This window comes from Nyctibius grandis, chromosome 9, assembly GCF_013368605.1.
Source record: "Nyctibius grandis isolate bNycGra1 chromosome 9, bNycGra1.pri, whole genome shotgun sequence".
Lineage (NCBI taxonomy): Eukaryota > Metazoa > Chordata > Aves > Nyctibiiformes > Nyctibiidae > Nyctibius > Nyctibius grandis.
The window spans coordinates 7201557-7214664 of NC_090666.1; the positions used below are offsets into that span (position 1 = coordinate 7201557).

Here is a 13108-nt window from a genome sequence, read left to right on the forward strand (position 1 = left end):
CTAGGTGCATCAGAGCATTTGCTTAGGGATGTGCTGAAAACCTGTTCCCTCCTAGCAGTTAGACAGCATTTTGTGTCATTTTTTTCTTTCTTCACTTAACCTTTTACATGATTTGGCATTTTTGTTCTCAGCTTAAAGCTTTCTGTTTCAGCGTAAAGTTGTTTGTGGCCTGTGCTGCTTGTGAACAGGTTAGGAAGTGACTGCCCACAGCACCTCGCATGAAGGAAGAGCAGCCAAACCAGAGGGCTGTCATGTCCCCTCCGGGGGAGCTCAGGTGGCTTCTGCAGATTCCTGCACCCCAGTTGGCTGGTGATGTTTGCCAGCTGCCACCGCAGCAGGAGGATTTGCAAACCATATAGTTGCTAAGAAATTAGTGTTTGTGCCAAGCAGTTATTCAAAGACTATGAGAGCATGAGGAGCTGTACGCAGGAACAAGCACCGCATGAGTATGCTCTGTTACCTGTCCAGAACTGCTGCGCTCTGACTGGCCTAATTTCATTTCATCTTAATTAGATTATTGCAGTTGGCATTAAGCACAGCTGAAGGTATTATTTTCCTTTTTCAGCTATTGCCCTAAGGAGAGCAGTGAGTATTTGTGCTACAGCTCCTGTAGCACTCCCAGCCCCCCAAAAAAACCCAAAACCAAACAAAAAAAAAACCAAAACCATGCAGCTGCCTGTTGTATTCAGTCAAAACAGATTCAGCTTGGGGATGGTCAGTAAAGCCTTTCCAGCTTCTGACGAAGTTAATGGACATTTTGCTGTCAGCACTTGTGATGAAGAACATGATTTTGATGTTAACTGTGTGGCTTGCAGCCTGGGCGGCTGTGAGTCAGTGCGGAGGGCACCAGGGAGCAGGGAGGAGGGGGCTGCCAGCTATTCCCAGCCAAGTGTTTTGCCCAGGGGTTGCTTTGCACAGGTGTTTTGTTAGCTGCAAAACCTATCTGTTCCTGCAGCTGGTCCTTTTACTTGGAAAAAGTCTGCCTTTTCTGCATCATTTTTCTTCCCCTTGTTTTGTTTTTCTGGGACTCTGGACTTTACTGGAGTTACCAGCTGGTGCTGGTGCATGTGGGGAATTGGGTTTTGCGGCCAGAGGAGGACTAAGAAATAAGTGCCTGGACGTACAGCTTTGATTTCCATCTCATGGTTGTGTATCAAAAATAAATAATGCCCCAATGTCTTCAATGATATGAGGTTTTCTTAACATCAATTGCGCACTCCTGGACTCCCAGCCAACCCTTTGATTTCAAACTTATCACCAGAAAAAAGGCAGGCTCCTGGCATGGAGGGTTGACAGTGAGAGTCCATACATTTGTGGCTGTGCTTGCAGACTGTCTCCTACATGTACTGCCTGAGAGACACACAAGCAGCTGAACTGCCCAGCACATGGCTAACATCAAATTAATGGCATTATGTCTGAAAGCAAATTCCTGCTGCAACACAGTTACAGACAGTCAATGTTCACATTCGTTGCTTTTGACAGCCTGATATAAGGTAATTTAATTTAAACGCCCAGATGAGAGAGAAGCAAGAGGCATTTTTTTTAAAAAATGAAAATAAAAGCCCACTCTTTTTATACGTAAAATGCCTGCTTGAAGGAATGGATTAGGAGCCATACAGTGCAATTGATTTGCAAGAGCCCATGGATTTCAGTGAAGAGCTCTGTTTAAAGATCAGTGGGGAAGGCTACAGCATGAGTGCTTTTGCCACTTAGGTATTCAAGCAAATGCTCGACATTAATTCCTTCCCAGGCTTTGGTCTAGGGCCAGGAGGGCTTGGGAGGGCACTTGACTGTGTTTCAGAGAGCAAGCTGGCCACCTGTGTCCTTCACCTTTATTTCATTAGGCAAATCCTGTGAGAGAATTACAAACACAGACCCTCTTTCCTAAGTTGCCATGGCTGCACAAGGCAGCGATACACTCGCGCCAGCAAAGGCCAGCAGCCAGAATCAGAAGGTTTTCTAAGTATTTGCTTCTTTGCTAATTGCATGACTGTTTTGAGGTTCTCTTTGTATGATGGAAGTGTTTTGTTCATTTCCACCTCCCAGGCTGCCCTCAAGGTCTGCGTTTGGCTGTGTCACACAATTTGGGAATATACAGGTGGTGGGCTGGCAGTTTTGTAATGAACCAGGGAGCCCTGCCCAGTGCGGTGCTGAAGAGGCTGTCCCTCGGTATCCAGCACAGCCATTTGGATTTTAACTGCAGCTTTTCAACAGCTGGGAAAAAAAGGTGAAAAATGCCATGGGTGTTTTCCAAGGGAGTGCCACACCGGCAGAGGCAGCTGGCGTTTCCTCTTCTCAACCGCTCACGTCACTGCCTTGTGCGCTGGGATTGACTGCTTGGCTGTGCAGTGACCTGTCACTAGCCTCCGAGAAACCTAGGCAGGCTAATGCAGAACACCTCTGTAGATCCCTGTTTAATCATCCTCTCCAATGCAGACATTTGGGGTGAGACCCAAATGGCAAATGAAATCAGTTTAAAAGTTTTGGGGCTTGCATGGGGTAGCCTAAAAATTAACAACTGGCAGATTGGTATAGTTCGGGAGTTTAAATATTAGTAGTTAAAATGAGATGGAACTGCTTTTCGGGTAGCCTGGATATTGGTCTTAACACACCCCATTCACAATTTTAGCATCAGGCTCCATCCCTGGGTCAGCGTACCCGTCTGTACAAACCCATTGGGTGTGTTAACAGAGTAGTCCAGCCTGTGGCTGCCGTGAGTGAGGTTAAGATTTGATCTGTATTATAAGTTAGGGGCATCCAAATCCTACTGTATTTTGTTTGTTATTTATTTATTCTATTTATTATGATTTATTTATTAATTTTTATTAACCTCTTCTGTGTCCCTTTGCTCTGGTATCTGAACGCCTACTATGGTTGCAGAGATCTGTGCTGCGAGGAGGACTGGACTAATATACTGGAACCTGCTGTGTGCTCGGGGCAAGCCAGGGCCGAATGGGCTCTGTGGAGGGGCAGTCATCCAGATTCCTGCCTGCTTTCCCTTGAACTTCTGAGAGTCCCTTCTGCATTTGTACAGGGACCTCCTGGTCAGGTTTCTTCAGAGTTGCCATGTGAATTTTACCAACCACCTGGAGTAACGCTGGGGTTGTTCTCTTAGCTCTTACAACTGACTGCACAGGAAAAGAGACTGTGCTTTGTAGACGGTGTTTGCAGAGATGGTTACCCCTTAGCTCTTCCAGCAGCTGTCCTTAAGTCAGGTGCTTGCTGGCAGAAGGCTGCTGGCTGGGATGCATCGCCTTAGGGCTGCACGTCTTGGCAAGTTGGTGGGTACCCTCGAGGCTGCCGGTGTGCAGGTGTGGTTTCATTTCCGAGACTAATGCAAATATCAGGTGCAAACAGGAATTTTTTCGCTGCACAGGAAGTTAAACAGTTGGGATATACAGTGCAGCCAAGGCTGGTTCTGCACTCCTGGTGTTTTTCCAGTGCTGTTCAATATCTTTATAGATGATCTAGACGTAGGGATTGAGTGCACCCTCAGCAAATTTGCAGATGACACCAAGCTGGGTGGGAGTGTCAATCTGCTGGAGGGTAGGAAGGCCCTACAGAGGGATCTGGACAGGTTAGATGGGCCGAGATCAATGGCATGAGGTTCAACAAGAACAAGTGCCAGGTCTTACAGTTCGGCCACAACAACCCCATGCAGCTCTACAGGCTGGGGGAAGAGTGGTTAAAAAGCGGCCCGGCGGAAAGAGACCTGGGGGTGCTGATAGACAGCCGACTAAACATGAGCCAGCAGTGTGCCCAGGTGGCCAAGAAGGCCAATGGCATCCTGGCCTCTATTAGGAATAGTGTAGCCAGCCGGTCTAGGGAAGTGATCGTCCCTCTGTACTCGGCACTGGTGAGGCCGCATCTTGAGTACTGTGTCCAGTTCTGGGCCCCGCACTTCAAGAAAGATGTTGAGGTGTTGGAGCGAGTCCAGAGGACGGCGACCAAGCTGGTGAAGGGTCTGGAGGGTCTGACCTATGAGGAACAGCTGAGGGAGCTGGGGTTGTTTAGCCTGGAGAAGAGGAGGCTCCGAGGTGACCTTATTGCAGTCTACAACTACCTGAAGGGAGGTTGTAGTGAAGGGGGAGTTGGCCTCTTCTCCCGGGCAACTAGCGATAAGACAAGAGGACATAGCCTCAAGCTTTACCAGGGGAGGTTCAGGTTGGACATTAGGAAGAATTTCTTTTCAGAAAGGGTTATTAGACATTGGAATGGGCTGCCCAGGGAGGTGGTGGAGTCACCATCTCTGGATGTGTTTAAGAAAAGACTGGACATGGCACTTAGTGCCATGGTCTAGTTGACAGGGTGGTGTCAGGGCAATGGTTGGACTCGATGATCCCAGAGGTCTCTTCCAACCTGGTTGATTCTGTGATTCTGTGAAATGAGCTTGAGTTTGTTTCTGCTCTCTGAACCTGCTCAGCCCCCTGTGTAACGAGGGACAGGCAGGAAAGCCTGGAGCCAGCACCTGTATGGCTGGTTCATGAAATAAGCAGGGAAAGGATGAAGTGAGGAGTAACCTGGGTTAGATACAGAAGTACCAGGAGATTGTTCCTGTTAGCTATTGCTCCTCCTCCTCTCTGTCTTCTTCCTCATCCTTGCTGTCCTGGGTGTCCCAGCTGCTGGCTACGATGCATTGAGCAGATCAGCCCTAGAGCTTCTGACCTTGTTGCTTGGCACAATCTTTGATTCAATTTTAACGCTCATCTAAAAACTCAGGTTCACCTTGTTTTTATCATGTAACCTTGTGTCAAAGCTACACACGACAATCTATTCCACAATAGTTTCTCTTTTCTGCTCTTGCTTACAGAGATTTAACACTTCATATCATGACGACTGCCTTTCCCTGGATGGATATTTTCTTTTTCATACATCTCAGATCTGTTCTCTATGTGATATAATTGATTCTCAGCTCTGTTTCCTTCTTGCAATTTTTTGCTAGACTCTGCTTTGGGAAATGGGAGAGAAGGTCTCTGGCTGTCAGTAACTCACTGATGCACCAAAATGAGATGCTCAGTTTGATGTCTGAAATTACTAGTGAATACTGAGAAACATGGTGACTCTGGTCCCAGCGAGGACTCAGTCGCGTCGCCTGATTTACTCAATGGCAAAGCTGTTGCTGGTTTCAGCCAGGCAGAAACAAGCTCTTGCATTTGGTTCAGAATTGGGTATGTGGGAAGCTACGCCCAAAACCCAGACCTTAAATGATGCATTGGTGGCACAAGGAGCACCACTTCAGTGCCATCTTTTATATTTGGGGCCGTTTTATTTTCCTGACAGGAAGTGAATTTCTCCTGTGCGAGGTTTTAAAATAAATTAGCAAGTAATATTTGGCCCCTGCTTTTTCTGTGGGGTAACTCATTTTCACAATCCTTTATTTTTCAGCGTGTGAGAAGTGATTATACTGAGTATGGTCTTCGTGTACAGTAATTTTTTATGCCAACATGTATCACGGAGAATAAAGCAAAGCTCTTGACAAACTATACGCAGTAATAACGAAAAGGGTGGGTTTGTAAAGTCTGCATTGATACAGAAATACTCTGTATGTTTTTGGAGTGCTCTGTTCTGAAATGTGGATGTATCATAATCAAATTCATATCAATTGTTCCCACATTTAACTTTGAGGGAGGCATGGAAAAATATCTGCTTTTTGTAATAAGTTTGACATAGCAGTCTAATCATTTTGTTAACGATTTCCTCCTCAAGATTACATTTTCAAAGCCATGTGCAATCATTTAATCGTGTGCCTCCTTATTAATATTAAACACAATTAAAGTCCCACCAGGACACTTCAAAATGCACCCCTTGTGGTAAATGGTGCTTCCACACAGAGTATCCCAGTATCGCAGCAGCTTGCCAGCATTTCTGCTTTCCAAGTCCCTTGGCACAGACTGTCGGTGCCATTACCTTACCCGTGTTACCTCTGAAATGTGGAGCAATGCAATGCTTGCGGCTGTTTTATTTGGCTGTGTCTGGCTTTTTCAGCCAACCACTGGCGGCCACTGGTGGCCTCTGGAGATTTTACTTTGTGATGAAATAATAATGTAAGAGCTTGTTTCTTTGAGAAAAAGTTAAAAAATAACAGTAATATCATGAGCGTGATGTGGCATGGGCAGTAAGGCCTCTGTTTATTGTTTGTTTACTCAGCCCTGGAGGAGCGGAGAGGAAAGCTCCCATAACGTGCTGTCAGAGAACGTGTCTGCCAGGAGATAAGCAGCCGTCTGCTTTAGCGAGCAGCACGTTACAGAACGGCCTTTGCAGCCACTGCTTCAGCCTCCCTGAAAATGTGGCCAGTTTTGAATGACAGGAGGGCCCTGTTGCTCAGCGTGGGATTTCCCACTCAACCAGTAGTAAAGCAAGGCATTTGTGTGGGGCAGCCTGTTGGTGCAGGTCACTTCAGGGTCCTCTTGTAACCCCCTGATGCTGGTGCAGGCAGCTGCCAACGCGGGGGCTTCGGGTCCTGCCTGCGTGGTAGCCGGGGTCCCCAGTACTGGTGGGTACCCAGAACTAGCAGTGTGTCATGACCTACATGTCGCAGGGTGTTTCCTAGAAAGCACAGGGATAGAAATAGTAATTATTTATTAATGTAGGTACCCATGCCCATATGTTTATATTTATGTAGAAATATACATGCAACATATTAAAAAAAAACACATTGTGGAGTCGAACACAAAATGATGCCACTTACCTAATCCACCTCTTCCTCTCATTTCCCCAGCCTCAGAGTCTGGGTTGCTGTTGGATATAATGAGCTGTTGTCTTGTCTCATAAAAACTTAGGAGTTTAATTGGGGAAAAAAAAAATAATAACAACATACAGAATTCATCCCACCTGTGGCCATTGCCAGCAACTGTCTAGAACTACTGGTGCTTCTTAAAGCCTGTCATGGGTTGTCACTGAAACTGAGCAATATTTGAAGCCATGTCAGATTATCCCTGTTTTCTAAATAGTATTAACCTAGGTAAAGGTTAATAATAAATAGTATTACCAAGGTAAAGGCTTATAATCTTATACTTGCTTGACAAGCTGCATTATTTGTACTGTACTGTTAATTTGTGCTGAGGCTCCGTGGTTAGTTGTAGTTAGGTGTATGAAACCTGACATTTAACGTTCCCTAACTCTAAATAAAAACAGGGCCCTCGATCGGTTTTTCAAGTAGAACACTCAATCTCTTCTGGCTTAATTTAGTGTCCTGCCAAATGCTGAGTTTAACCTTTCTCACAAGTATTTATTTTCAGGAAAGCTGATGATATCAATAGCAGAAGGGGGATAGATGCCGGAGTGGACTATAGTGATCTCTGTTTGTCTGGAAGAGAGATGCTTTGTGAGGGCAAAGAGGATTGCTCTGTGCACAGAGACTATCACAATGACTGATTTATGAAGGTTGTTTCAATGCAATCATACTTTTAAAGTTTACTCCAGCTCCTAGCCAGTATTTAGTTCCTTAAGGTGTTGACACAATTTTGCTGACATTTTTCTTAAGTGGATTATGCTCACAGCCAGTTTTTCAAAGCAAACAGATGGCTTTTCAAACAGAGCATGCCCACAGATTATTTTTTTCATGGTGTCTCTAGAATTATGACAGCTCTGTCAGAGGGGGCTGGTTTGTCGTTAATTTTCTTGTGACAGATGATTCAAAATCATTTTTGCTCCTTCAGCTTGCTCAAGTGAACCACCTGCTTAAAAATAAAAAATACGACGAGAGTAAGACATAAATCAATTGGTCTATACATGAATGGAATTGCACTATTTTGATAAGTCCATTTCTGTTTTTAGATCACTGTAAAATAAGAATATCTTCACAATATTGGAAGTTTGCTTAGGAGGAGTGTTTTTCTTCTTGGAACCCGAAGACATGTCATGCATTGCCTCAGATGGAGCCTGTAATCTGAATTGCCTGGTTACTTAAATGTGAAATCAGAATATGCATAAGGGAGAGCAGATGGCTCAGCACCCTCACACGGGGTGTGAAGTCCCTTGGCTTCTGGGGACTTTAGATGCGAGTCTTGGCAGGGCGGTCTCAGACTGTCAGTCTCCAAGCAGGGGTATATCCCATCCCAAGCAGCTTCCCTTAAATGAGTGTCTCAGAGAGTCCCTAGGCAAAGACACATCTTTCTGGCCACCCTGAGGAAGATTTCCATGCTTTGCCCTCACTCTGAGAAGGAAGAGGACATGGGGAAGGTGACATAGACTCAGCTGGCGCTTTGTGTCAGCTTACGGAGCTGTATCCATCTCATGCTGCTGCATGACGTGAAATCCTCCTCCTCTGTGCATGGTGTGGGTGATCGTTCCTGCTGCCTGAGGAGACGCCAGCCATGCCACAGCAGAGGGCAAACTCCTAGAAGTCTTTCCCCAGATACCCCAACTAAAAGGACGCCAGGTGCTTCAGGGCCTTCATTGTCATCATTTTACCTCTCTGTTGCACTGGTTCTCCCAGGTTTTGGGCTTGGTTGTTCTTAGTGCTGTAGGGAGGTCTATTTTGAGTTGTTTCTTGTGCTAAGCGGACTTTTCTGTTCTTGTGCATGAATACATAGTGCCAGGTTTTGACTTACACAAGTTAAGGCTGCAAAGCATCATCACACCGATTTTGTCTGCACGTATCAGCCTTTGGTGTCTTCAGACCTGTGTGTGTGATAAGGAAAAGCAGCAGCCCCGCTGCAGCTGGGTCTGTTTCATCCTAAAAACAAATGATTTAAAACTGCGTATGTGTAGTGAAGAGTCTGCCACCCTTTTTGATAACATTACCGTGTCATTAACAATACTGCTGTTGGATCTCTTTGCCTGTGCTGCGGTGTGTTGTCCCTGTTGCTACAGCCCAGCATGATTCCTGTGCCATCTGCAGGCAGGGAGACTGGGGCATGCCAGGTGCTTGAGGCAGCCACGGGGCTCCTGGATTCCTGCCTACCACCTTTAACCAGAAGCTCAGCCTCTGTCCTAAAAGCAAGATCACAGCTATGTGAAATACGTGCTGCGTAAATGATTCTCCTTTTTTTTTTTTCAAACCATGTCTGCTCGCTGGATCCCAAGCTATTTGTCTGTGTGCTCCCATAACTCTTACGCTGGCGAGATACAAATCTCTTCAAAAGAGCTTCATACCAGATAGCACAGAGCCACTCGCGCAGTCTCGGTGCTTTTTGTTATTCTCTCATTCAGTTGGATTCCCAGCCCTCGGGGTAGCGATTTGCATTGTTCAGCAGGGACAAACTCATGCCACCAGGAGATGAGGCAATGATGTTCTGGGGCACGGGCTGCCATCCCTGGCTGACGTGGTTTCCCACGTGGTGTTTACCAGTGCAGTGGGACTTGCGAGCTACCATTGTTTCTTTGTTATGAATGTTGTTTCCGGGGGCTCAGGCGGTGCAGGTCCGGTGCCAGGCACTGGCAAAAAGAGAACTGTGCTCATCGGTGTGGGATAATCCTTCCTCTGAGCTCTGGGGAAAGGGAGAGCAGAGAGACGCTCCCGCTGCTGGAAGGTGTCATGCTGTGACTCCCCCAACACATCTGGTCTGTTTTGAAAACCGAAGGAGGGTTGGTGATCCGTCACCCCTCCAGCGTGCCCCAGGTCCTGCTGTAATATCTGTTGTCTCCCCTGAGAGCCTGCGAAGCATCTGTGGTTCGCAGGAGGTCAGGTTAGGTCGCAGGGATGCGAATGTGACATTTCAGTCAGCGGAGGTATTCCTCCTGAATATGCGTGTCACCAGCTGCAGCGGGTGGGGTACTTTAAGCTGTACTTCGGGTGACATTAGGAGAAGAGCAGCTCAAGTTCTTAGTGACACTGAATTTTAATAACCTAGTGACACTGAATTTTAATAACCAGATGCATCTCCTGGCTTTTATTTATTTGTATCCTCTAGCACCAGAATCTTGTCACTTCATGGCACTTGAGATACCAATATTGCATAAATATTCATTTTGGCATTTCTGAACACCAGCTCCTTAATACAAATTTCATATAACACGTTTTTCCTCATAGTTACAAACTGGATTGACATCCTGTTATTCACCTCACCTTTACATGCTCTGAGAAGACACAGAAGCAGGCTCGTGAAGTCTCTCATTCCCACTGGCCTGCTCAAAGGCCCCAAACAGAACGGTTCAGATGGATTCAGTGTGGCGCTACAGGGCACTGTGCTTCTTACAAGCGTGCAGTCTGGCCTGCCTCTGCTACGGGAGGGCCCGAGGCTGGGTAGCAAATCTGGGTGCAAGGAGGGGTGGGTAACCAGGGTGTCACAGCTCACAGGGGAGCCCCGGCTGGGGACACGCAGCCATTGCCATGGGGGGAGTCTGGTGCCTGTCCTGCTCACCCTGCCCGCTCTGCCGGCCGCTGCCTTCCCCCCTGAGCTGGGTACCAGGCTGCAGAAGGGGCTTCAGTCCCTTCCCCCGGCACTGGTGTTCACAAGGAGGCAGAGGGGATTTGAGACAGGGCCTGGGACCTGTTCCACAGCATCAGTGTCAGAGACAGGAGAGCAGTATTGCCGCTGTTGGTCCCGAGCGATGTGTGCGATCCCTGACTCTCTCCTGCGTGTCTGTGCCTCCTCAGGGCCAAGGAGATCTCCTGAAGAACGCCAAGAACGAAGCCCTGGAGAATATGAAGCAGATCCAGCTGGCATGCCTGTCGTGCGGACTGAGCAAAGCTGGAAGTGGGCACGCGGACGCCAAGTCAAAACGGTGCCTGGAGGCAATACAGGAGAAGGACACAGGAGATGAGAACGGGAGGCTGTGAGGGCAGGCAGAGCTGTCGCGTTTGTCACAGATTTCAATAACTCTAAACTATTTTTTTAAAGCATTTAAAAATTCACACAGGAATGCCCTCTACAGGGTGTTGATAGTATTAAAAATCCTCACAATGTCAGTATTTTAATGCCGTTAATTTATCTAAGTTAAACTCTGGTAGTGAGATTTCTAACGAAGCCAAGCTGTCTGTGTGCAAGTGCACATGTGCGTGCGCACATGCAGATCCCGTAGACACCCTTTCATGCTTTGCATTAGCCATTTGCTAATTTATTCCTTTGTCATCTTTGAATAGACCTGTTCATTCTGAAGATCAAAACAAATAGAGGGTACTTGTATCGGTTTTGTGCTTTATTTTACTCTCCAGCTTTTATCATTTAACTTATAGGTTACATTACTGTTATGCTGTTTAAACAAAGAAACAAAATACAGCAACAAATGGCACCAGCAGCTGTTTTTGTGAGGGCAAAAACGGTAGTTTGCTGCTGATCCTGAACGTGATTTTTAATGAACAATTCAAACCAAGTAAACGAGATATTAAATGGTCAGAGTTGCTGGATAGTTATGATTAGATTTGAGGTGTACATTTCACTGAACTTTAGCAAACTGCTCTTCAGGATACACCCAAATAGCACGTACTAACGTAAGAACTAGCTGATTTATTTCATGCCAGTAAATCGTTACTACCTGGTAGATCTGCAGGACAGCTGCAGTCTCTGCTGATAGGCATTAACTCGCGTAGTAATGAACATAGCCAGTCAGCCCTGTAGTTACGAGGAGAGCTGTGAATATCCTCCGGTGATCATGAACTCTGAAGGCGAGCTTCAGGCCGTTCTGAAACACCCCGTGGTGCCAGTATTGGAGGGAAGGTTTTACAGACTTCACAAACTGTGAGCTTTACTGCAAGAGGTGTGAGAGGTCAGATCTTGCTTGCTGCCTTCTGCTTAGATGTTGAAGTCAGGTGGATGAAGCTTAAGATGTTGAAGTCAGGTGGATGAAGCAAGCAGGATCCAGCCTTTCGTTGTTGTGGTGAAGAATCATGCTGTGCTAGAAATTTGAAGCAAGGCTGCAGAACTGCTACAGATGTAGTGTAGAGAAATAGCTTGGGATAAAAAAACAAGGTACCAGTGTTTTTGTGCAGCAGTTATAAATATCCTGACACGTGTGATATGTTTAGGGTAGTTCTGAGAATTGGGTGCCTCCTTGTTCTGCTGCAGAGAGGAGACAGAGAATGTCACGAGGCAATGCATCCTCGTCCCTCCCAGTGTCCAGCTCATGTGTGCTCGCAACATTCATTTCAATTGTTTAAGTACTGTGCTTGAGCGTGGTATTTGTGTTACCTTTAACAGGACTAAGTGTTTTATGGTTATAAAAAAGACTATATTTATTTAAAGCATTGCTTTTATTTTGAAAAGCTACTTTTAAAATTAATTTGATTAACAAATATGCTAATTTTCTGAACTTAACAAAAAGTAATTGCTGAAAGTTTGACCATTGGAGAATCTTATATAGCTATTGTGTTAAGTTATTTTTGACTTCTTAATAACACTATTATGTTCATGTTGCACATTATTGAGAGAGTAAAGCTATGAAACAACTTTGACCCATGTTTTTAAAGTGATTTAACACAGAAGGCAACCAGTGAAATGTGGATAAAGGTGGGTTAGAGTGGGTAAGTTGCTTGAGAGAACATCCTGCTCTAATAGGAGCTGTTTATTGCAAAGGTTATAACTCAGATGCCTTAAATACTATTTCAGTAAAACCTGCCATACTTGTTCAGATCCAGCCCTAAATCCTCTGTTTATCTCTCCATTAGATTATGAGTGTCTGTTCAGCCTTCGTTGAGGTCTGGAGTGGGGTTTCTTTTGTGTTTCGGGCAAGGCATAAAGCCCAGATCAAGGGTGTAAGTGTGCAAGTTCATGTTTTGCCCTCCTGGGTTACCTTCCTGATTTCATCATGGATTGTGTTTATATGAAAAACAGCACTTGGCCTTCAGTATTTACAGATAGGGAGGATGGAAACTTAACCTAGCACCACCACTGGTGAAGGATCGGCCTTCGGAAAGCATCTCTCTCTGAAGAGGGAGGGTGAGTGGCTTTCCTCTTGGTGCTTCATTTAAACATGAAAATAGCTTAATTTTCTCAGTTTGAAAGGCTGTCCCAATGTCTATACAGGAACTGCTGGCAAAATACCTTCCAGTCCTCCTTTCTTCTCTGATGTTATAAACAAACGAACATAAAATTACATCGAGAAGGGCTTGCTTTCTGTGCTCACATGGAAAGGGCCACCATGTAGCTCTCGCTCTATACGTATTTGCAGAACTGGAAGATGGTGGCTGGACGGAAATCCCATAGCACGCATGCCCACACTTTTCGTG

At 45.8% G+C, this 13108-nt stretch overlaps 1 protein-coding gene across 2 annotated transcripts in view; it reads left to right on the forward strand.

Moving 5' to 3' along the window:
• Positions 1-12233, forward strand: part of PLCL1 (phospholipase C like 1 (inactive)) — a 209455-nt gene extending 197222 nt beyond the window's left edge. For both annotated transcript variants that reach the window (XM_068407444.1, XM_068407443.1), the window contains exon 6: positions 10541-12233. In XM_068407444.1, coding sequence (XP_068263545.1) covers positions 10541-10723 — 183 coding nt within the window. In that variant the 3' untranslated portion in view covers positions 10724-12233. The remainder of the gene's footprint in view (positions 1-10540) is intronic.
• Positions 12234-13108: the final 875 nt, after the last annotated feature.